The sequence below is a fragment of the Nipponia nippon genome, unplaced genomic scaffold (genome assembly GCF_047370975.1).
Source record: "Nipponia nippon isolate SJK-2023a ecotype South Korea unplaced genomic scaffold, ASM4737097v1 scaffold_5, whole genome shotgun sequence".
In the NCBI taxonomy this organism is placed as follows: Eukaryota; Metazoa; Chordata; class Aves; order Pelecaniformes; family Threskiornithidae; genus Nipponia; species Nipponia nippon.
In genome coordinates, this window is record NW_028262369.1 from 73475174 (window position 1) to 73497970 (window position 22797).

General features: G+C 38.7%; 1 protein-coding gene across 1 annotated transcript in view; it reads left to right on the forward strand.

Moving 5' to 3' along the window:
* Positions 1 to 556: 556 nt before the first annotated feature.
* Positions 557 to 22797, forward strand: part of CERKL (CERK like autophagy regulator) — a 57630-nt gene continuing 35389 nt past the window's right edge. The window contains exon 1 of the mRNA XM_087731594.1: positions 557 to 866. Coding sequence (XP_087587720.1) covers positions 557 to 866 — 310 coding nt within the window. The remainder of the gene's footprint in view (positions 867 to 22797) is intronic.

Consider the following 22797-nt stretch of genomic DNA (forward strand, 5'->3'; position numbering starts at 1 on the left):
AGAAAATGAACTTCTGTAGCCAGAGAACTCATGCATTGCGCTCCTTGGGGTAGTAACTCAGGAGAACAAAGCCGTAAGAAGCCGGCCGGCCCTGTGACCGCTGTCGCTGGGCGCCAGTCACCCTACAAAGCACCGTACCTACTTCAGGGTCCCGGTCCCCAGCGCACGCTGGGCGGCAGGGGAAGCCTCGGCGGGCGGCAGCAGCGCCGCGGTCCCCGCCTGCCCCCGGCCCGGTTTCAGGTGCCCCGACGGAGCCCTGCCCGCTGCCGGCAGCGAAGGGCTCCCCCGCAGCGGCGGAGGGGAGCGACGTCTCCCCCAGGAGGGGCTCAGCGCGGCACCGGACAGCCCGACCCGCTCCCCTCTCACCGCTGTCTGTGAGGAGACCGGCGGGCCCGCGGGCGGGGACGCGGCTGCCGGCCCGGGACGGGACGGGCGCTCTCCCGCCGGCCCCTGGGCGGCCGCGGCTCCGCCCGCGGGGCGGGGCGGGCGCTGCCTTGGCAGCAGCCGGGACGCCGCGGGCGGGCGGCCGGCGGCGCGGGGCGGCGGTGCCGCCGCCATGCTGGGCGCCGCGGCCCCCTTCCTCCGCCCGCAGAGAGGGGCCCGGCCTGAGCGCCCGGCCGGCGGCGGCCGCCCCCCGCCGCGGGAGCAGCGCGCGCAGGCGGCGGCCGTTGGCGCTCGCTCCTCAGCGGCGGCGCCCGAAGAGCGGCGGCGGCGGCGGGTGGCCCCGCTGGCGGCGGCCCCGCCGGCCGAGGCGCGAGAGGAGCCGCTCCTCAGGGGGATCTTCGAGATCGGCAAGAGGAGCTGCGACGTGGTGCTGAGCGCCCGGCGGCTCCGCTGGAGCCCCATCCTGCCCGAGAGCCCCACAGGTGGGACGGGACGGGACGGGCCGGGGCGGGGCGGGGGGTGCCCTCCCGCCGCGGGGCCGGGCTGCGGGGGCAGGGCCCGGGCCCAGGCCGCCTCCGGGAGCGGGCGGGGGCGCCCGGGGCGAGGTGGCCTTCCCGCGGCGCTGCGGGGGAGAGGCGAGCGGCGGCTGGGGCCTCTCCGGGCCGAGCGATGGAGAGTCGGGATTACAGTAAAGTAGTTGAAGTCAGTGGCGTCAGGCGTGTCTCTTCCCTTCAAGGTTATGCTGGGGATGTAAAAAAAAAAAAAGGAATAGCTCATAATTCGATGAGCGTCTTGTATCTGAACCAACTCTTCCTGGCAAGAGCCTTTACTTCTTGGTGGGTGATACGACAAGGACAAAATGTAAGAGAAGGTGTTTTTATGGTTTCCTAGCCCGAGGCAGAACAGTAAGAGGATTTGATTTTGTTTCTGCTGCATCAGCTCTTCTTGGCTTACTCTCTTTGACAGGTACATAAACTGGAGCGCGTATAGGTGGGTATGGTTTTGTGAGACGTGCCCGAGTTTTGTGATGAGGCTTCTGTGGCAGGTTGTCCTCGCTCCGTGCTTTTCCAATAAAGCAACACGCTGTGAGAAAGTGGTGTTACAAATGATTTGGTCAAGTGAAACAAATTATATACAAAAGTTTTAGAAGAAAAGGAATGCTCCTTAAACTTGTCCAAATAGTCATTTTTCTCCTAGAAACTGTGAAAACATAAACTTACTTTCAAAACCACATACAAACTCTTAGAAGTGCCCATTTACTGCAGTGACCTCCCAGTACTTAGGTGAAGGAGAAAGCAAAGGTGTGTTCAGGAATGCAGAGTTTCCAGACAGCACAGTTGCCTTCTGGTATGGCACAGTTAGCTTGTCCAGGCCTAAAATAACAGGTTTGTTTTAGTATTCTTTTGGACAGAACTTAAAACTTCATATGGGTAAGATCCAACAGCCATAAACTCAGCATACAGAGAAACAAAGTTTCTTCCACGTACCAGTTTTTCTGTTGTGATACTCTGTTCCTCTTCAAGGTAGCCTGTATGCTGCAGAGGCTCGAGAGTGCTGTGGAAGCCTGCGATTCCAGTGCTGCTGCTGCAGAGAAATACTCAGATGCTCACAGCTGAAGTCATTATGCTTCATTTCATGTAACCATATTGGGATATCAGAGCTACTAAAATCAAACTAACATGGTGCCATGCACAGCTATTGACTCTTATCCTCCGAAGAGTGTAACCATGTTAATGCAGTGCTGTGCTTGGACTTAAATACCTGCTTTTCAGCAGGACTGTTGAGTTCTGGTGATGGCCGCACTGATGTGCATACAGTCCTTCCTCTTGTGGAGCCAGTCTGGGTGCCGTAGTAATGCTGTTACACGGCGCTGTAGCCTCCCTTCCCTCCCTTTTGGGATTAACTCCAGGTCTCTGTGTATGTGATCTGAAATGAGATTTATTAATTATTTAGTTCTGTGTGTAGTACTCTAATCTGATTGCCACTTTATGTTCTGGCTACTTTAATGTATCTTGAATTGTCATGTATCAGGAAGTAGGGTCCATGATTGTCTTTTAATTGTCACCAGTGAAAGATTTTAAGGTACAGACAGGAAGGATGAATTTCAATATGTATTGCTTCATGCTTCCAGGCATGGGACTATATTCTGTTGGGTTTTTTTGGTTTTTTTTTTTTTTTTTTTTGTTTGGTTTGGTTTTTTGTTTGTTTGTTTTGTTTTCCTAGGAAAAAGCCACCCCCTAAATTGCTACTTTTGGTAAGATCTTTTTATCCCAAGCTTACTCATACAGACATTGTGAGGTTTTGTGTCTTAGTTCCTGCAAGGTAATAAAGTATGCAGTGCTTATAGTCAGGCATGTTGCAGATGGCAAAACTTCAGGGATCTTATGCAAAGCAGCACTGACAAGTTGCTGTCAATTATATCAGGATTTGGGCTTTTACTGCACATTTATTAAACATATGCCAATACTTCATTGTCTCTGATAATTCAGTTTTGTACTATGTTGTATTGAGCTGCTGAATATTTTGGTTTCTGAGAAGTTCTTAATATCCTGCTTCTTTACTAGCTTCAGTGGAAAAGGCAGTGGTGTCTTTCAAATGCTAGGTTTTTCCTGAAGTCTGTGGTAGGCTATGAGCTTTTACCATAGGATTTCCAAATTCTTAAATGTCAAGTACTTATACTGAAGATAAAAGGATTTCCAGTTCCTCAGTTGGTATGGATGCCACCACTCCATCATCTGTTCCTGCTGATGCAGTTGCGGAGGTTAAATATGGGGTTTGGAACCGGAATTTTTTTTTTTTTCCCTCTCACGCTATTTTGTATCCCAGTAGCAATTACCCTGGGATGTTGCCTGTGTGGGACCTGTACTGGAGCTGGGAGGAGCCATCTGTGTTACTGTCTCATTAGGTGTAACAAGTACAGCAGTGCAGTGCTTGGGCCGAGCTGTCAGTAGGTACAGGAGAGGGTCAAAGGCTGTCTGGATTGGTCTGTTCCACTGGGATTTGGCTTAAGCATACTTTCTCTGAACCCAAAGCTTCATAACATAGTTTACTTTAGGCTCTAAAAGGTCAGGTCAGGTCTTTGCACTTTGCCAGTGATGCTAAATGAGATGTCCCTTGCTTTGACTTGTATGTAGTAATTCTTCATATTTTCAGAAAACACCTTTCTTCTATGGCAGTCACTCTAGCCTGTCAAGTCAGAGAACTGCCAGGTAGTTGCTTTCGCCCCTTTTCCCCAGGCCCCACCCACCCCAGTAGTTCCTCAAAAGTATTCTTGTCTTGCTGAAGTTGTTGTTTGTTGTCCACAGTTCCGTGGTTCCTATCCTATGTTCTTACATGTGGTAGCTTGTTCAGCCTTGGCTCCTTCAGCTTCTCCTAAACAGAACTCAAAGCCTGGGCTTGATCGTTTCATCCTCACGTAGGCACAGTTCTGCCCCATTGCGCTGTTTCTATGGAGCTTTTGGCAGCGTGATTATCAGGCAGACTCCCTTCTTTCCTCTCCCTTTGATTTCTGCAGCTTCTGTCTCCTAGAGGTTTTTGGCTACCAGAGCTCGCTGAGGATTTTTCATGGCTTCCTTTGTTGTTCACTCTCCAGACCTCATAGTAAGCTCCCCAGTAACAGCCTCTTCTCCCCTCTCAAATAAGCATGACCCATTATGAATTTTGTGTGTTCTCTTATAACAAAGCTTGGGGCAGAAGTAAGGCCTGGGCAGGCAACTGGATGTGGAGCCTGAGGGAGCGAATGTGTCAAGTGGGAACACAGGCAGTGTAAAGCATGGCTCGGCTGCTCCCTCTGAAATGCTAAAATTACAGCCCAGCTCTGCAGCTCGGCTGAGCCTTTTCTCCTCACTGGAGCCAGATACCCTCTGACCCATAGCTGATTGCTTGCTTTTAACAATGCAGTGGGTGTTGCAATGAGAAGTAGAGCTCACAGTTAGTAGTTACTAGTTTTTTTCTCTAGCTTCTTTCTATGTGGCTTTCCTATGCTATAAATATAATCACTGAAATTGAGAAAAAAAGAGACATCTTTCTCTGTATTAATAATCCAGCCCCAAACTGTATTGCTTCTCATTTTGGATGCTGCTTCAAAACCATAGTAGAGAAAGCTATCTTAAGTACAGATTTGAATATTATATGTGATTTTTAGAAGTTCCCAGAAGATGAGAAGAATGACTGAATGATGGAAAAATACAATTATTTACATTTAAGAACAAATGCTTGGAGTGGAATTTTTTTTTGGTGTGGCTAAAGTTTAAAAACTAATGAAGTGTAGGGGATTAGCAGCAGTGGACATGGGAATCATTTGTATTTTAGAACAGTTTCAGTACGAATCGTGTCAATTCAGTCTTCTTTATGCTGTTCTTCCAGTATGGCTTGTTTTTTGCTGTTGAATGAGAACGTCAGTCCTGATATTTCTTTAAAGCCTTCAGCATCTTTTTAAAGATTGCCACAGAATTTCCCAATTTACAATAATTGCCATTTTTCAGCAGATTTCTGTCAGATAGGAAATGGAACAAGACTGGCACTTGCTCAGTGTTTTACTGATATGTGAAGTCTGGAGGCTTTTGATCCTTATGAAAAACTTTGTAAGTGTAGTTTCTTGCGTGTGTAGTGTACTTGACTGAAGGGTATATGAAGTTGTTCTCTCAGACTGACAGCATGTAGGCTGGACTGAGTATCTGGATAATAATAATAATTTGGATAAAACTTGCTTTTTTAATATAAGTAATTGAAAATAATATTCTAAATTAATTGACCAATAAGAAAGTAAGATCTCTGGAGCAATCCAGAGGCTACTCTATTATTGAACATATATTTTAATAATGAAGTAAAAAAGATCAATAAGTTGTTTGAGATTCTTATATATAGTGTAGTATAGTTCTTGTTGATATTCTTCTAAAATGTAGATTTATAAATATTCTATGTAAGTGCAGCAATAAGGAAAAAAATCACCGATGTATTGCAACAGTGAGAGAGTTAGTAATAAAGGACTTAAAATTAATTCCGAGTGCATAGTGGCCTGCTGCCAAGGCTATTTAGGAGCAGATGTGGCTGAAATAGATACCAATAGTCTGTTTGGGATCTCTAAAGTAAGACATCTGTCAGTCTATCGGTCAGTCAGGAATAATGGAAATAGGAACTGGCTGTTACAAAAGGTGAATTGCTGAAGTTCCACGTTGGCGAAATTAAAAACTTTTGATTCTACTTCTGACATGTAGAGAGCATAATTTCTCTACGTGGCTTATCTATTGTCCAAATAGGAAACCCATTTTTAAGGAAGAGACATAAAAATAAATAATACGAAGTGTAACCGAGAGTGCGATGTACATGTATCACATTAATATATGGCTTTAAGATGCAAATTGGAGAAAGAAAGCATGCAGTTTTAAACAATCCCATGATATCTGAACTTGTAAGACATTCTTAAATCTTTTTTTCAAGGAAGTCCATAAAATTAACATCTTAGATAAATGCTGCATGAAACTGCAAAAGAATTCATTAATTTACAACTTTTTATGAAAAATTAAAAATATTTAAGGAAATGGGGTATACTAGTTAAAGGCCTCTTAAAATTTGTTCTTTATTTCAGGTGACTTCTAGACATAATGCCTTGATTCCCTAAGTGTCTTTTTTCCTTTATCAGCAGATCAGTTCATGGCTACATGTTTGTGGAACAATTCATGTTGTTTCATGCTTTCTGGTGGTATTTCAGATGTTTATGCACCTCTCTGCTTATGTTGAAAGGGATTAACATACCCTGGGTGTCTAATAGTGGCTTTTGTATGTACTTTAATTCTCTGTCTCCAAAGAGAGAAATCAGATATTTAAATCTTTGTTCCAGAAAATAAGTTTCTATGCTAGGTCTTGCAAATTGTCTTTGTGTGTGTTTGGGTTCACATACGTGTTAAGCTGTGCATGTGTTAGTGAGTTGGATTCTGATGCTACATGAGTTTGAAATAACAGGATTTATTTAGCTTTCACACAAAGTAATAAGTCTTCTTCATGGCCTTTTCGTTTTAATGGAAAACTATTTCTATTGGTGATATTGCGGTTTGTGTTACCTTAAAGCTCTTGTAGGCCATAAAATGGCAAGTTTTAGACTTGCCTAAAGGTGATAGGGTTTGTTTTTGTGGTTGTTGTTTTTGTTTGTCTTCATTTCTCCTGTTGCGTTATGTAATAAGTATGCCTTCCATATACTGTTATAGGTAAGGCGATGCCCTGCTTTATTCATCTCCTCTGCCTGCCTGGCAAGTGAGGGACGGTGGCTGGCTGGGTGCTTGACGTATTATGCATCATTAGGCAGTTGGCACACCAGTAACAAGCCAGACGTAGCTGGTGCTGTTTTTTGGCTGCTGAGCAGGCCAATTGAAGAAAGATAGGTTGGAATTAAGGAGCAATCAAGAATACCATGGTGGGGGTGAGCTCATATATTAAGGAAGTGTAAGGGTTTTGGTGAAGTGCCATATGGGTGTGGGAGGGATTTGTGGGTACTGTGGAGAGGGATATTAGTGAACGGAGGGGAAACTGAAGCTGTTGCTGGGCAGATAGGAAGACATGCAGGGTGGTGCTATAGCGTGTGAGGTATGCCTGGTACAGGGTAGGGAAATCGCTGGAAAGTCAGAGGGGACAGAATAAGGTGGTGAGGTAAAGAGAGGTAGGATGCAAGTTCATTTTAAAAAAATATTATCAAATTTCCATAATTTTCTTGTTCATAGAATAATTGCCAACTCTTTTGACTGTGCTTTCTGTTCAAAGGTGTGCAAGAGGAAATTGATGGTCTTGCTTATATAGCATGATGGAAAGAATCCAAAAGTGTATATTAAAAAAAGTTGCTATACTAACCAATCTTTGATACCTGTGTTAGTGCTACTTTCATGTCCGTGACAGTGCTGTAGGGCTGAGTCCCTCAGTGTAAATTAATGTTCTTTTAAAATCATTAAAAACAGCATTCAGTCAAATCCCTTATCTAAGCATTTATCTTGTCTCTCAGTTTGTGAATTGTGCTGTTCTTCAGCCTTTGAGAAACATTTTTTTTTTTTTTACCCCTCTTTAATATTCTAGGAGCTGTTGTAATCTTTCCTTGGTCGTCATTTTACCATATCATCCCTGAATTTATCTCTCTCTAGTATGCACCTTTATGTCTTTTCTGTTTCATCAAATGTTACCAAGTTATCTTGACTTTCGAGTGTAGTTTACTGGAAAATGCGTGGTTTCTTTCAGGCAGTCCATCACAATTAGAAGCAGTGCTCTGTAAACGTCCAAGAAGCCACATAATTCCTGAAATCCTTTCCTAATTTTTTTTTTTAGTAATGTCTGCAGGAAACAAATACAAAATCTGATGAATAGCTTGGCCGCTCAGAGTCTGAGACTGCTGCCTACTTTCTTTGTCTGTGGCTGTTTCTCTCCTTGGCCTGTGTGTAGGATGTGGTCCTGCAGCACCTTGTGTGGGGTAGTTGTGGGGATCATGGTGCCTACTGGGGTCTTCTGCTATGGTAAATCCATATAAACTTGCCTCCATGGTTGTAACTCTTCATGGTAATAAATGGGTTAGAATTCAGAATATGATGTTCTTTTGCATTTTCTTATTTTGTATCTTGACAAAAGACATGCTCAGATTAAGACATTTCTATCTTTATTTTACAGTTACAGAATAGAAATAAAAATAAAGCTGGGAAGACTGTCATCTGCTCTTGTTGCAGTCATAATAAACAAAACTTAGATAAACAATTTTCCTTTCACTGTAGACTCTTATTTCTTAACTATGTCTATTACAAGAACAGCAGGTAAATAATATGTGTTTTTGCAATTATGCAAAAAACCAAACAAGTGTCCCTTTTTGTTTGCTGTTTTATTTAGGTATATCCAACTATATTATGCACTGCCTTTAGAAAGAAGTTTTTACTTAAATACACGTAGTATTCTAAAAATATGTTTATCCTTCTTAGGCAATTTATGAAAAAGCCTAAATGGCTGAAAATCTGAGAACATAAACCTGAAGAATTGAACAGTCTTTGTGGACCTTAACATTAGTGGGTCGTGGAACTAATGTTTTCCTTTGAAGGAAATCGGTGGTCCTGGTTTTTATGACTTACGTTGTAACAGTATGTGCACACAAAAAAACATAATGTGTTGAGTATCTGATACATGTATTACCATATTGCCATAAGGAACAGCTATTATGTTAGACACCAACTGATTTCGTGATAGTGTTGGATTTCTCTCACATATGCTTATGTTTTTGTACAGATGATCCTTTAGGAACATCTGCTAGTTTTGTGATGGTATCTGCTGTTTCCTTTCAAAATTTGACCTTTTTGTCATTTACTACTGGGACTGCTATAGAATTGCATTACACTAAGATCCTTTTCTAAATTGATTCCTGTCTCATAGACATTAACTGTCAATTTTTTGAGTTAATTGTGTTTCACCATTCTCTGACATACTACAGAGTTGAGTGCAACTGTAAAGTTAATAGATTAACCTTTTAAAATACCATTTAATGATTTTTTTTTTTTTTTTAAAACTGCAAACTTGAAATAGGTGACTAGAGCTTCCTCCTTCCAACTGTTTAGGTGGTCTCAAAAACACTTGCGTCTGCAGACTAAATATATGGATGGTATTTCTCAAACTATTTCACTGGGGAAGAGGTTTTGGAACTCCCTTCTTGCAGTTTAGGAACCTTCCCCCTTTAGTTGAAGTGCAGATAATATCTTTTGGACAGTGATACCGGTTTAGGATCACGCCTTCAAGTGTAGCTGAATAAGTGAAAATGCAAGCACAACTGAAATTCAGTGCATGTGGCGCTGCAACTGGCAGGGAAGTCATGACCCTGTAAATGCAACCAAAAACGGGTTCTAGCATGTTGGAAACTCCTCATTTTGAATGAATAACCAAGACATATTATAATCTGTCTTTCAGATGTAGACATTATCTGGGTAATTGGATTTTATGTAGTTACGATGAAGAGTTGAAGACTCTTAGGAAATACCCCCCCCCAACCGTAAGTTCAGCAGAGCAACAAGAAATGTCCCACAAACCTGGACGTTTTGTGATACTAGAATTGCCAATATTACGAGCTCTTCTTTGGAGAAGAATCAATAAGCTGGGTTTCACACAACATCCCAATTCCCATTATTTAGGTACAGTTATCAGGAGTGACTTGTTTATGGAGTGGAATAGTATTAGCTGAGTTTATCTTTTGGGAAGGAGTTTGATGGTCAGAGATGAGTGCGTTTGTTTGAAGTCTTGAGCTGTATTTGTATGTTTATCATGTTCATAAATGGGAGTGTTTAAAAATGCTTATGTAGAGGTTGAGAGGGTGCTTCTGATTTTATTCCTTCTCCAAATTTTCCTAGTTTGTTTCTTTTTAAGATTAAAGAATATCCTCAGTTTATTCTTTGATGGGTGGATATTTGACTAAAAGAATTTTTTTGTGTGTGATTTACATTTGTCATCCTAGCTGAATATTGTAAAATATTTCAGCATAGTATCTATTGTAAATACCAAATATTGAATGTTATTTTATGAATGTTAGAGATTAAAGAAAACAAAAAAAAAAGCACAGAACTCATGTCGAGCTCTTTATGTATATCTATCAATGACAACATAGCTCTTAGCAACTTTGAGATTGATGCGATAAATACGTGAGCCCTTAAGTTGCAAAATCAAGAAAATGCTTCAAGCCACACTTAATTCGGAGGTTTTGTAATATGACCGTAAGCCAGAGCATGTAGAATGGTTGTAAGCCACAGCACTTGTTTTTTTTTAAAATCGGAGCTCAGAAACAAGAGTGGATCACAAATTGTTCAAATGATCCTAGGATAACTTGTATAAGAAGCAAAAATTATTTTCCAGGCCCACCATTGGCTTTATGTTATAAGGAACGATTAGTTTTTCCTTACTAGTAGTACGGAAGCTGCTGTTTTCTCTCATGGTGTGTCAGTGGTAACAGACACAGATAAATATGTTTGTTTTAAAAAAAAAAGATGATAGAAGGTGTTTTTAAAAAAATAAAAATTGTAGGTGTGAATTTTCATGTAAGCCTTGATGTATGGTAGCCTTTCTGTAAGGGATTTGATGAAAGAAAATTCTACTTCCTATGTTTCAGATCTGGTGTAACTTCCTCCCTCCTCTGGCTTCTTGTTTCATTGTAGATGTAGGAATATATTCAATCTCTGATTAAAAAAAAAGTACAGCAACTTGGCTTACCTTGCAGTTCTCTAATCTAGCATGTGGCCGTTTCTTGCCTGTGTGTTGCAATTTTAAACAAATGGCCAGTTCGTGAACAGAATTCAATGCCGAACTCTGAATTTCCTGGCTTTTGTCTGTTTGGGCTATGTAAGATGGTAGTTACTTAGATGCTTTTCAGTACGGAGTTGTTGCCGTAGTTGTTGGTTTATTTGAACTGTGACAATATATCTCTTCTGTCAGTCCATACACTCAAGTGAATATAGGAAAGTATGCTTTGCGAAGCTCAGAAAATGCAAAGCAACAGATGTTATGTACTGCACAATTATACGTATCCTGGAAACAGATCTTTACACAGTGCAGACAGTCTTGGAAAAACAAAATTTCACACACAAATGATCAAGTTAAGGGTAACAGCAATAAATACTTAAGACTAAATATAATGCTGTTTTGCAGATACTGAGTAATTAAATGCTCATAGTTCTATTAAAATCCTGTTTGACAGATGTTTAAAAATCATCTTTGTATTTATATTTTTCTGTATTGTTTTAGTATGGTATCGTAGAAATAGAATAAGTATTCTCACTTAAAAATAATTTTGTAGGAAAATGGCTTTTAAAAAAAAGCCTATGTTATTGTAACCTAAGTGAAAACCCTTGTAAATAAATTGCTAAAAGTAAAGAGGGAAAATTTCAAGGTAACTTGCTGGCTTTCTGTGTGAAAACAACACATCTTTGCCTGGCTGATCTGTTGACTGTTCTGAAGATGGTTCAAAATGAGATTGCTCCTGTCCAAGTCCTCTCCCTGGTATGCTGTTTGTCGCAGGGCCTTTTGGAGACTCGTCAAACAGCTCTGTCAAGAAAGGTACTGAAGGATTTCATACTTGGATGGTTTTGGACTTCCCAAAGGCCTGCTCTGTCACATCTGCGTAGTGTAACTGGGGGTGAGGTAATTAGTCAGGGATCAAAATTATCATAGCACCAGTGAATAATACACTAACAGTTACACGGCTATAGATGGTGGTAACTCATGTTGACATCAAACTTTGAAGAGATTTGTGGCTTCATTCAGTAAATTCTGCAGTTAGCACATTCCAGGGTAAACCTAAATATATTGATATTGTACAATAATCAGGAGAAGGTTGAATATAGATGTCTATTTTTAACTTAGTATTATTTTTATTAAAGGAAAAAGAATCCTTCTGAATATTTCATGTGAAATGTAATGTTTCTTGGTCACTTGACTGCAACACACTCATTAAACTAGGCTGTGATTAAACTAAGAATATCCTCTAGATCTTTTTCTGTTCCATAGGTGTTTTGTGGTGGAGGAGTAGTAATAACTATGGTTCCTTTAGAAAACAATGCTTAGCAGAAGAAAAGAGTTACCTGATAAATGTTCGTAGTTTTCTTTTTTTTTACTGTAGTACAAACAAAAATGAAATAAAAGAGCTTTCCCACACACACACTTACATTTGTTGAGGAGTTAATTATTTAAAATATGATGGAAACAAGCAGGTGGTGTTTTTGAAATTTTGTCCCTAGGTCTCACTTGTTTTATGGAAACCATTTGTGGAATGTACACACAGAAATTCAGTACTGAACTTACAATTTAATTTATACATATATGCTTGTTTGTCTTGCTTAAAGCAGCTACTGCTTTTTACATTTGCAAGTTTAACAGTTTAGGAATATTAGTTTGCATGCAGGAGCAGACTAATAAAATGAACTTAGAGTAAAAAGAAAGCTGCTCTTAAATATGTTTCTCTCTGGTTTATGTTCCTAATGTTTGTTTTCTTTGTCTGATTCATGGAGCGAAGGCTGCCTGAAAAGTTTGTAGTGCCTTTGGTATATTAACAATGTGGTCTGGAAGGAGTATGGAAGAGAAAAAATGGCATGGGATAAACACAGAAAAGCAGAAATCCTAAATTTGTTTGTTTGGGGACTGTTAAAATAGGAGCGGAAAATCATTTGGAGGTTGTCGTTTATGTTCTACAGCACAGCTTCAGAGACGTGGCCGTTTTACCAATTTGACTAGGCAATGGGACAGTGAATCCAAGAGTTGATATAATTAAGCATAGTGTAATGATCTCTTATTTGAATACCATCAGCTTGGGATCAAGATCAGGAGCTGTAGCTAGACCGTTCCTAACATATATGTTCATAGGTTTATTATGTGGAAAATGTCATCTGTCACTTAAACAGTTGTTAGGATTATTATGTTAAGGATCATTAGGACATAAATAGAGACCAAAACAGATGTTTGTATGCTCTATAAACCAACAGTTATTTAACCACATCTTGAATACTATGTGCAGTTCTCGTGTTCTCAGCAAAGCTGATGTGGGACTGGAGAAGGTTCAGGGGGTGACAGTGATTAAAGGTAAGGAATGGCTCCTGGATGAGAGTGACGGACTAGGCCGGTACTCTTTGGTCTGAAAGGGGGGCAGTTGAGATGGGGCCTGGAGAGAGCAGACGGCAATGGCTTTCTATCTTCCAACAAAAGAAATACGGTGCATCTAATAAGGCTAAGAAGAACCAGGCTCAAAACAAAAGGAATAATCATGCAGCAAGTAAAAGAACTGCAAAACTTCCTGCCAAAGGATATTGTTAATGATAAAAGATTTTGTGGATTCAGCTGGAGACGGAAGGCCTCATTTGAGGGCTGTTAAATGTGTAGAAACTGCAGGCAGTTCAGGGTGTCCCAAATGAAAACAGGTGGGGAGTGGAAAAGTATTAGTGGAAAATAGAATAAATGCTTGCTTTATTCCTTCTCTTCTTTTAGCATCTGCTTATGGCTATGGTTTGACATAAGATACTGGGACAGATGGACTTCTGCTCTGACCTGGTATTGCTGGTCTTACGTACCAGAAACCAGTTAAATTATATTTAAATGATATTTTATGTAAAAGCACACACATCACTAGTCTGTAACTCCATCTGTATTTGCACTACTAAGCAAGCTTTCTTGGTAGAATTTGAACTTCAGTTTGCCTAGCCTTCCATTTGCAAGGTACTTATTTTTATAGGTGGATCGATATAATTTAAAGATTGTGTGTTCCTTGTCTGACAAAATATCCAGAGGTTAATTTTATTAAATGTTGTTAAGAATTACAATACAGTAGCAGGCTATATAGGAAACCTGTACTTCTTAGCAATAAGTGCCTTGAAAATATTGCTCATACATATGTGTATAATTACTATAGTCTTGAGGTTTTTTATTTTTGTTGTGAGGAAGGGAAGTTAAATTACAAATACAATAGCTAAACTTGTATAGGATATGAATCTGAAGCCATTACAAACCATTCAAGAAGAGTAATTGGTTTCATCAACCTCAAGATCAGGAAAAAGTGCAACTTCAACATACTTAGATAGTATTTTTCCATAAATCTCTTTTAGAAGATTTCTAATGTTCACAGGGTAGAAGAGGACCCTCAATGTAAAACATCCGTTCATTATGTCAACAGCTTAAAGATGTTGCCAAGATATCTATAGTAATTAACTCTCAAACACAGATGATGATGATTTTCTTGCACTGGTTCACTTTAAGGCTAAGCCAAAGATTATTGCCTAATTTATAATGTGTGGCTGGATATATGTAGAAACTCAGATTTGTTCAATTTACTTTTAAATGAGCAAGGTAGGTTTCATATTGTGATATAGGAAAATTTAGATAGAATAGTAACAATAATGCACATACTGTGCAAGTGCCTGTTGGAGACAGTCTGAAGATGCATCTCTCTTAGTTGCTGTATGGGTGCTTTGAATATGAATCTCTCCCTGATCCCGCAACCATATGCAGGATCTTTATGCTGTGAGTAAAATTCTTAGGATCTGCAAGTAAGGTATTTACTTCAACCTCATAGTGGTAATCCCTGTACATAGGTGTCCGTTTGGTGTAATGGTAGCATTTAAAAGTTTGGGGGAGTAAAAATTCATATGTATCATGAGAGGTTTGAATTGTATCTTTGTCATCTGACATGCATTTCTCCAACAGTGAAAACTCATCTGAAATTGGGTTTGTTTGATATGTCGATAGATAGTCTTTCTGTTTGATTTTAGTACTTCTTAGTACTAGGATTAGGAATAGACTGTGATGAGGAATAGATATGTAAATGTGGTATGTAGCTAGTTACCATACTGGAGTTAAGAGGAGTACACGGGAGATGTCAAGGAATTTTCTTAAAATAGATAGGAGCCTGCTTGTTTGGCGCTATTGGTGCATGCGGGGATGAAAAGCATACATCATGGGAAATTTTGGGGTGGGTTTTTTGTTGGTGTTTTTTTGACTAGTGGCTCTGTTTTAAAGCAGTTGATATTCCTGTCGGAAAATAAGTAGGTTTCTGTATGTAACTTAGTATACTAATGTAGTTTGATGTTAAAGTGAAAGTTATTTCTATGCTGATAGTTAATTTTGAATTTCATGGTGCTTAATGCTAAAATTTTATTCATAAAATATTTTATGGATTCTGCATGTTTTTTAAAATGCATTAACTTATTCTGCTTTATGCACTGGTTATTACACAAATCAAAACGAAGATGGGAGATCTTTTGATGTTTGAGAATCTCATGAAAATTTCAAATAATGTGTTTTAAATGACTCATTACCATTTCTTCTTATAATTCCTGAACTGTATAACAACATAAAATATTAAAACAACACAAAGTACTGGCTTTACCTGATAATTTTTGGGTATATTTTGATTTCAACAATAGCATTATATATAATTTTCTTATAGTCTAATCAGATATTCCCCAGAATTATTTTTTTCTGGAAAACATTTTGTAGAGCTGTTGATAGACTTCATCAGTGTCTTACATTACATGGTTTGAAATTTAAATTAGCTTAAAGACATTTATTATTTATTATTTTAGTTTTATTTCAATGTAAGTGTATTGCAGTGTGTATTCAACAGTTCTGCTGCTAAATGAAGTAAGCATATACTTAGCTTGCTGCGCAGATACATGGGCACAGGTGGACATCTTGGTAGTATGCACCATGCAGAGAAACACATGGCACTACACAACATGGGGCAAAGAGCACGCAGTTTGAATTAGAAGTCATTTTATGGATACCTTGTAAATTTGTGCTTGTTCATATACGGGCTGTAATTTCTAAAAAGAGTGTACATGTTTTTATATTGAACATTTGTGATACACATATCACTCTAATGTAGTTGTCCTTACTTTGTGGAGAGAGGCAGTATTGTATGAGCCTGTTTATGTCAATATTTTAATAATTTATCTTTATAACTGCTTTTGTCTATATTTATAGTAACATTGGCACCCTGTGTACAGAAGATACAATCAGTGCTGAAAGGAAACTTGCATCCATCTGGAAGCAATAAACTTTTCTAAAAGACTGCACAGTGTTACTTAATCCTGTGATTTCTTACTGTGACTGAAATTAAGGTTTGGTTCAGTTGTGTCACATCATATTGGTATCAAATCTGTTGTGAGAGCTTTGTCATAGTGTTAAGCCACAAACAAAATTTTAAAACTGATGAAGGTTTGAGAATGTAATTTCCTCAGTCACAGGATTATGTGTCACTGCAAATGTAGTCCATTCCATATAATAACAATAATTGTAATACCAGAAAGCTTCTGGAGTATTGCATTTTGTAAGCTTTCTCTTTATATGAAGGGCTAATTTGTATCCAATTGACTAAGTGTACCTTAAATTTTGCATTGTGTTCTAAGTCCTTTTTCTGCTATACATACATCATGTAGTATAAACTATATTTTTAACACACCAAAATATTTTACAAAGAGAAATATGGACAGTTCCCCTAAGAGGAAGGGCAAACAACCATGTATGTTATAAAGATCACCTAAAAAAATTCTGTGGGGTTTTTTGTTGCTTTTCTCTTAAGCCTGTTACAAGTGTGGTGTACGTGAACAAAATAGGATTCATTCATCCCTGCAGGCAAAGCGGTGTAGCTTACATTCTTCCTATTCCTATGTGGCAACTGAGCTGAAGAGCTCAGGGTGAGGGAAGGGTTTTATGCTTGTCAGAGCACTCTGGTGGTGCTGTTGTCATCTCTTACCCTTGGGCTAGTGTAGAAGGCACAGATAGAGTGATACAAAGGATGGCTGAGTTTATGAAGGAAGTTCCTAAAAAAACAGGCCAAAGATAATGACGATAAAGCCAAACATGTAGCTGTTGATCAATGAGAAGTTCATGGATGAGCTTATCTAGCAGCTGATAGCTATGTTTCAATACCTAAAAGCATGAATTGTTAATACACATGAATTACCAATAGCTTACAGAAGGAAATTGTCCTGTGTTTAGAATGGGGTGTGTCTGTTCTTTTTTTCCCAAAGAAAATGTTTGCTTGAAAATCTTTTCCAGAAAAGACCAAAATTCAGAAATTTGAGGCATGTTGAGTTCCCTGAAAGTGGGACGCTGATATTTAGCAGTATGGATGGTTTGTATATCTGTATTTGAGGCTGAAGCGAATCTTGTGCCAGTAAAAGTCTGAGTAGAACTAATTATTAACTTGTAGTTAATCAAACTCAGTGATGTCATGTGGCCATAAGAGGCTATTTTGATTCCCCACTTCTTCTTATTTTCTGAAATGACAGAAGTAATTGCCATGATTATGACATAGATTAGTAGGTACAAAACAGTGTGTATGTGTGAGATTTTTTCAGAGGAATGTAAAATTAAGCTTATGTTTCCTCTTTGGGGATTCTTTAATGTCTTTTAGCCCATTGTATTAAATCATGTAAGCCATTAGATCCCAGTCTTCTGTTTTATTTCAGAAATCTCTCTCTTTAAATGACTTCCGTTATATGATGGTTGTATTGTTGGTCTGTGTGAGACAAGTCATTTAATCTGATACTTGTGTTTGCAGAGGTTTTACAAAATTATGGAAATAATTTGTTTTTTACCCTGTTGTTACTCTGAAGTTTGCTGCATAACTCCTTTCACTTATTACAGGAAAGCTCCAAAGTTTCAGGCACTTAATAAAAGGTTTGCTGCTACTTTTCCAATCATATTATGAAATTAGGCAGTATGTGGGCCATATTCTTAACATAAAATGTAGAGCTTTCTATAGTAAACTTATTTTCAGTGACCTCTTTCTTGATGTGGCATTAATGAGAAAATGTAACTATTAAAAAGCAAAGTCTTTGCTGCATGCATCCTCTGAAGTGCTTCAGGTTCAGAATCACTCACTGTCTGCCTTGCTTCCTTTCAGCTAGCATTGTTGTTCTGTATAGCATTATTCCCAGTAGATCTTGTTAGGTGGGCTATTTTTCATTTCATCATCTCCCTCAAATGCTTTGTTGGAGAATGAAGGGGAAACTCTTCCTTAAGGTGAAGCTTCTTGCCTGGAACAGTTAGGCCTTGTGCTAAGCTTTAATCACACTTTTCCAAGGAGGTATTTATTCAAGAAGCTATTGGGCTTCTTTTCAAACTACCAGTTTCGGTACGTTTTTCTGACGAAGTTCTGCCGTTAGCCTGTAAGCAAGATGCTTCACCGCTCTAAAACAGATATGGAACAAGACACTAATGAAAGCTTGATGGATAGATGTCTAATGAGCCTCATTACAAGAAGCAGGGCCTTGTCCATGGCCTGCTGGGCATTCTGGACACCCAGGATGCTGGGTGCAGGTGTCACTCCTGAGATCTGGTCGTGCTCAGAGCGCAAGTCCCCAGATCTGGCTCCTCTCCAGGGGCAGTCATCTCCAGTAAAGGCGACCTCTGAACTGTACTAAACTCTGCCCTTATGGTATGGAATTAATTGAACTGTTCCCATGTTTGCTCTGCCAGTTGCCAGCATGCTCTCTCATTTTTGTTCAGCCAGAACTAGGTAGTTTGGCAGTGGTTGATTGTTGTCAGAAATTTGCCATCTTTTAAAGGTGTAGTGAAACTTGACCAAATTTTAAATCCTTGAGTATGGTCCAACTCAGGACTTCAAGGACTACACCAAATGTCCCCTGAAGCTGCTCTTCCTGCAGTTGCTGTGATGATATGATGCTGGGCTCAGGGGCATGTATCTGCAACAGCCCTCTCGGTTTGATAAGGATGTTCAGAAGAATGAGGATTAGTTTTTAAAAAGATATGGTGGAGAACAGGGATTGGAATCAGCTGGTCCAAGGGTCTTGGGGGGGAAAGGGCAGTTTGAAATATGGAGAGAGACAAGAGAGGAGGATGAAAGGAAGGAGGTTGCAATTTTAGACGTGTTTACCCATGCTATGAATATAGTGAAATTGTCAAGAAACACCCTGAGCAAAGAATGAAAAAACTTTTCACTTTTTGTCAAATGTATTGAAACTTGCACAACACCATTAAATCCAGTTTTATATTGTTGTATTTATCATATTTTGTCTTTTTTAATATATTATTTGTAAGAATTACTAAACAGAGAAATAATGTAGTTTCTGTTATCTAATATAAGCCTTTATCCCATGATCTGGGATTTGCATTGCAAAAATTACTGGATTTTGTTTTTGTTTTTGTTTTTCTTTTTGGCTGGAATTGAGTTGAAAAATTGGGGCCTGAAGTACAGATTTGTTCAAGAATATTATTTTTTTAGTCTAACAATTATTCTTCATAATAATCTTATTTTTAGAGATAGCTATCTGTGATAGTAGTTTAAAATAAGATGACTTCTCTAAGCTGGAATAGTGAATAATGCCTTTTACTGCTGTATTAAAATAGTGTGTAAATTCGTATCCAGTGAAACTAGCTTAATGTGGCATTATAGGTTTATAAAGTGGAGTTTTATTCTGAGACTTATACTTTTTTGAATCGGTAATATGTAAGTAGAGTTCTAAAATATTAAGAGAACCCATTGTGCATCTTTCCCAGTTCTTGCTGACTCTCGTTGATCTGTGTGTGCGTGATCTTTGGGGAGTTAGCAATTGGAAGTGAAAATGCACAGCAGATTGTCTCAAACCATGTTGACTTCCTGCTAATGAAAGGAGACAGTCCCAGCCCTTCCTTCTTCCCTGCTGTGTATTTTTTTATCACTTTGAAGCATCTCTGGTTTTGTAGAACTTGTGTTGAACCAATTATATTAAATAACTTGTCAGAAGACTAAGCCAGCAAAAAAAAAAAAAAAAAAAGTGGACAATCTATGTTACTTTAGGGAGTTGAATTGACTCAGGTTGGTTTTGCCAAGTGCCAGACATAAGGAAAAGGGCTGGACTACACAATCGTGGCAGGTGAGTGAGGGTAGGTGCCTGTATTGGAAGAGGGATTAGTGGCAAGGTATTGCATGGGCTTGGCAAAATACATCACCCTCAGATTCTCTAGAGAAGGAGAATGAGAATTGGTTGTATTCCTGTCAGATGTTTTTAAGCTCAATTTTCTGCCCTGAAGGAATACAGCTGTTACTGCAAGTGAATAGCTGCCATTAAAAGATGAAGTTAGTAGTTACGCCCTGCTTTTACTCTCCAGGTCTGGAGGAACTGAGATGTGTCTCTTCAGTACGTTGTGGTACTTCCTTGCTGTTCCCAGGGAGGTCGTCACACACAGTCTGAAAAACGTTTTTCTAGATTATGGCCTTGGTTGAGTTATGTTTCTCTTACAACACCATTTAAAAGGACTGGAGTAGCGTAAAGGTAATCTTCAAAGAAAAACCAGCCCCTCCCCAACCTGGCCCTTGCTGTACCACCTTCTTCTCAGCTTAGTTGGATACTCTTGGCAAGCAGAAAGTGCAATTTTGCTTTCTCTGCTTGCAGAAGAGAGTAAGAGGCATAGCGCCAAATTTTGCCAAAGGTGTTGCATGACCTGTCTTTTTGAAATAAAAAACCCCTTGAAAATTCAGGTGTTCTGAAAATAGCTTTTCTGTCTCATGTTTAGAGTCTTTAAATTAATGTTAAATAGCGTGACAAGCTATACAGTGATTCTCAGCTCTTCTGGCAAGAATGATCATACTTGCTCCTTTATATCTGTCATTGCCAGTCCATCTTAATCCAAGTTGTAGCTGAAAACTGTAGAGGTTTTATGAATCAGTTGCATGCTACTTATTGTGCTTTGCAGACTACAGTAAGGGAAAATGGGCTTAATAGTTAATGAGTGAATAGTTGCTGTTTTATATGTATTAGACATTATCATATTAACTTTAAATAATCCGAAGCCTAAATCCGTAGACATTGTCAAAACTAATTTAGTTTTTGATTCTATTTATTTCCTTTTTGGTTTTATATTAATACAGTTATATTTTATTGTATATCCTGAATGGCTATGTTGAAAACAGTGTTCATACAGTGTAAGATGATCTGTAATCAGTTCTAGCTACTGTTGATCACTGTATTTTCTTTGGCATAGTCTTGATGATTTTTATATCTTATTATTTCTCTTATGTTACACTGCACTCAGCTATAGCAATCAACTATTAATGAAGTAAACTTTGAGAGCGTAATGTGACAGAGAGCCTGAAATGTGTAAGACATTTATCTATTAAATGTAGTTAAGTGGGGCTGAGTGTCTTGCCAAAGGTCATAGGGAGAATTTATGACCAAGGGAGTATAACACATTTTCCTTCATGTCCAATTCTCATACTTGAATTATACAGCCACGTTTCATGTAAATTTTCTATTGTTTCTCATGTGCTCCAGAAATTTGTTATAGAAATTAAGTCCTCAAATACCACTTCTAGATGTTGGGCCTCTTATAGGAAAACAGTCCGATAAATGTTTTGTTGTTGAAGTGTCATATTTATAGTAACACACCTCTCTCAACAAACTGTTCTATTTTTCAGTAGTACTGCTTCTTGCTTTGTGTATGTTTTCATCAATTTTGCTGTAAACGTGAGATAATCTATTTGTTTAAAGCCTAGTTTAGCACTCTTAACTAATTAAAATTTGGTCTGTTATTTACAATTAAACTGTTTTCGAGTGAATTAGTCCCTCACCCTTTGATTTAGCTCAGTATAGTGTATTTTGACATGATTTTTTATTAAATAAGAGATAAGAGAGAGAAAAAATGTAGGATAGTCTCATTGCTTGAAATCAGTGAGAGGATAAGTAGGAGCATAAAATTTCCTAGAAATTCATATATCCAGGCAGGCTTTTTTTCATGCTGTATTTGGGGGTGGGGGGGAAAGTGGACATGTGCAGAAACTGTGAGTACAATTAGCGTCAAGCAGATAAATCCAACTCTAATCCTGTTTACACTCTACATCAGACAGATGTGCTGAGATTGATTTAGACAAGCCCTTGGCTTATAGTAATTTTTTTTTAAGTGCCATATATTCTGTTTTTGTTAGATCTTTGTTAAATGTTAAGTGCTGTTAGTTTTGCTCTTCCTAACGCCTGTAACCTACTTTAGACAGGTTGCATCTCTGCTCTCATGATGACAGGGCAGCCTGGTAGAAGAGATTATCTTTATTCCTTGTAATTAAATTGACTTTTTTTTTCTGAAGATACAACAATGGGAAGTGGGTACTGAATTAAATAAATAGCATGATATCTAATAGATGTATACTTAAATCTCTTGCAAGAACAGATGGTACCCAATATCTTTCTAAGTAATGTGAGAGGACAGTTAATGTCCTGAAACAGCTAGCAATAACCAATATGATACTAACGAGCCAACAGGTTTTTTGAAGTTTAAAAAAGTGTCTAATCCAATATATACTTTATTTTTAAAGTAAACTTGGTTGTTATCACATACTAGAAATATTTCATAAATGTAGCTCATGATTTTTTTTTCATTGTTTTATAAAATTTTACTGCATTTGTGATGATCTTCTGTTTTTACTGAAAGTAAGATGAAAATTATAGAATATGCCTAGGGACTTTTACGCAGCTTTCTTTTCAGCTTTAGTAAAAATTGGCTGTCCTAATCCTACTAGCTAGTTCAGTATTTCCTCTACAATTTAAAACTTGAGGATGATGCTTTTGTATGATTCAGTACTCCTACGGTTTATATGGTTCTCCAAGCTGTATCTGAAAATGTATGCCAGTAGAACAACTACAGTCAAATACTATTTTTTGAAAGTGTAGTGCAGCCTAGTAAGAATGTATTATTTTAATTTTCAAAAGTTTTGATGTCCATCTGGGCAACACAAGAATGTGACAAATACAGAGGAAGAGGAAGATGTAAGAGCAAATAAAAATCTGGCTGAAATAGTAGCATGAAAAGAAAAGACAAGCCAAGTCTTACCTGGCTTATGACTAAATGTCATTCTATGAAAGCTAGTAGGGGGAATAAAAAGTATTTTAACAGGCCCTCATTTACTTGATTTGTGCAGGACAAATAGGCTAATGTTTG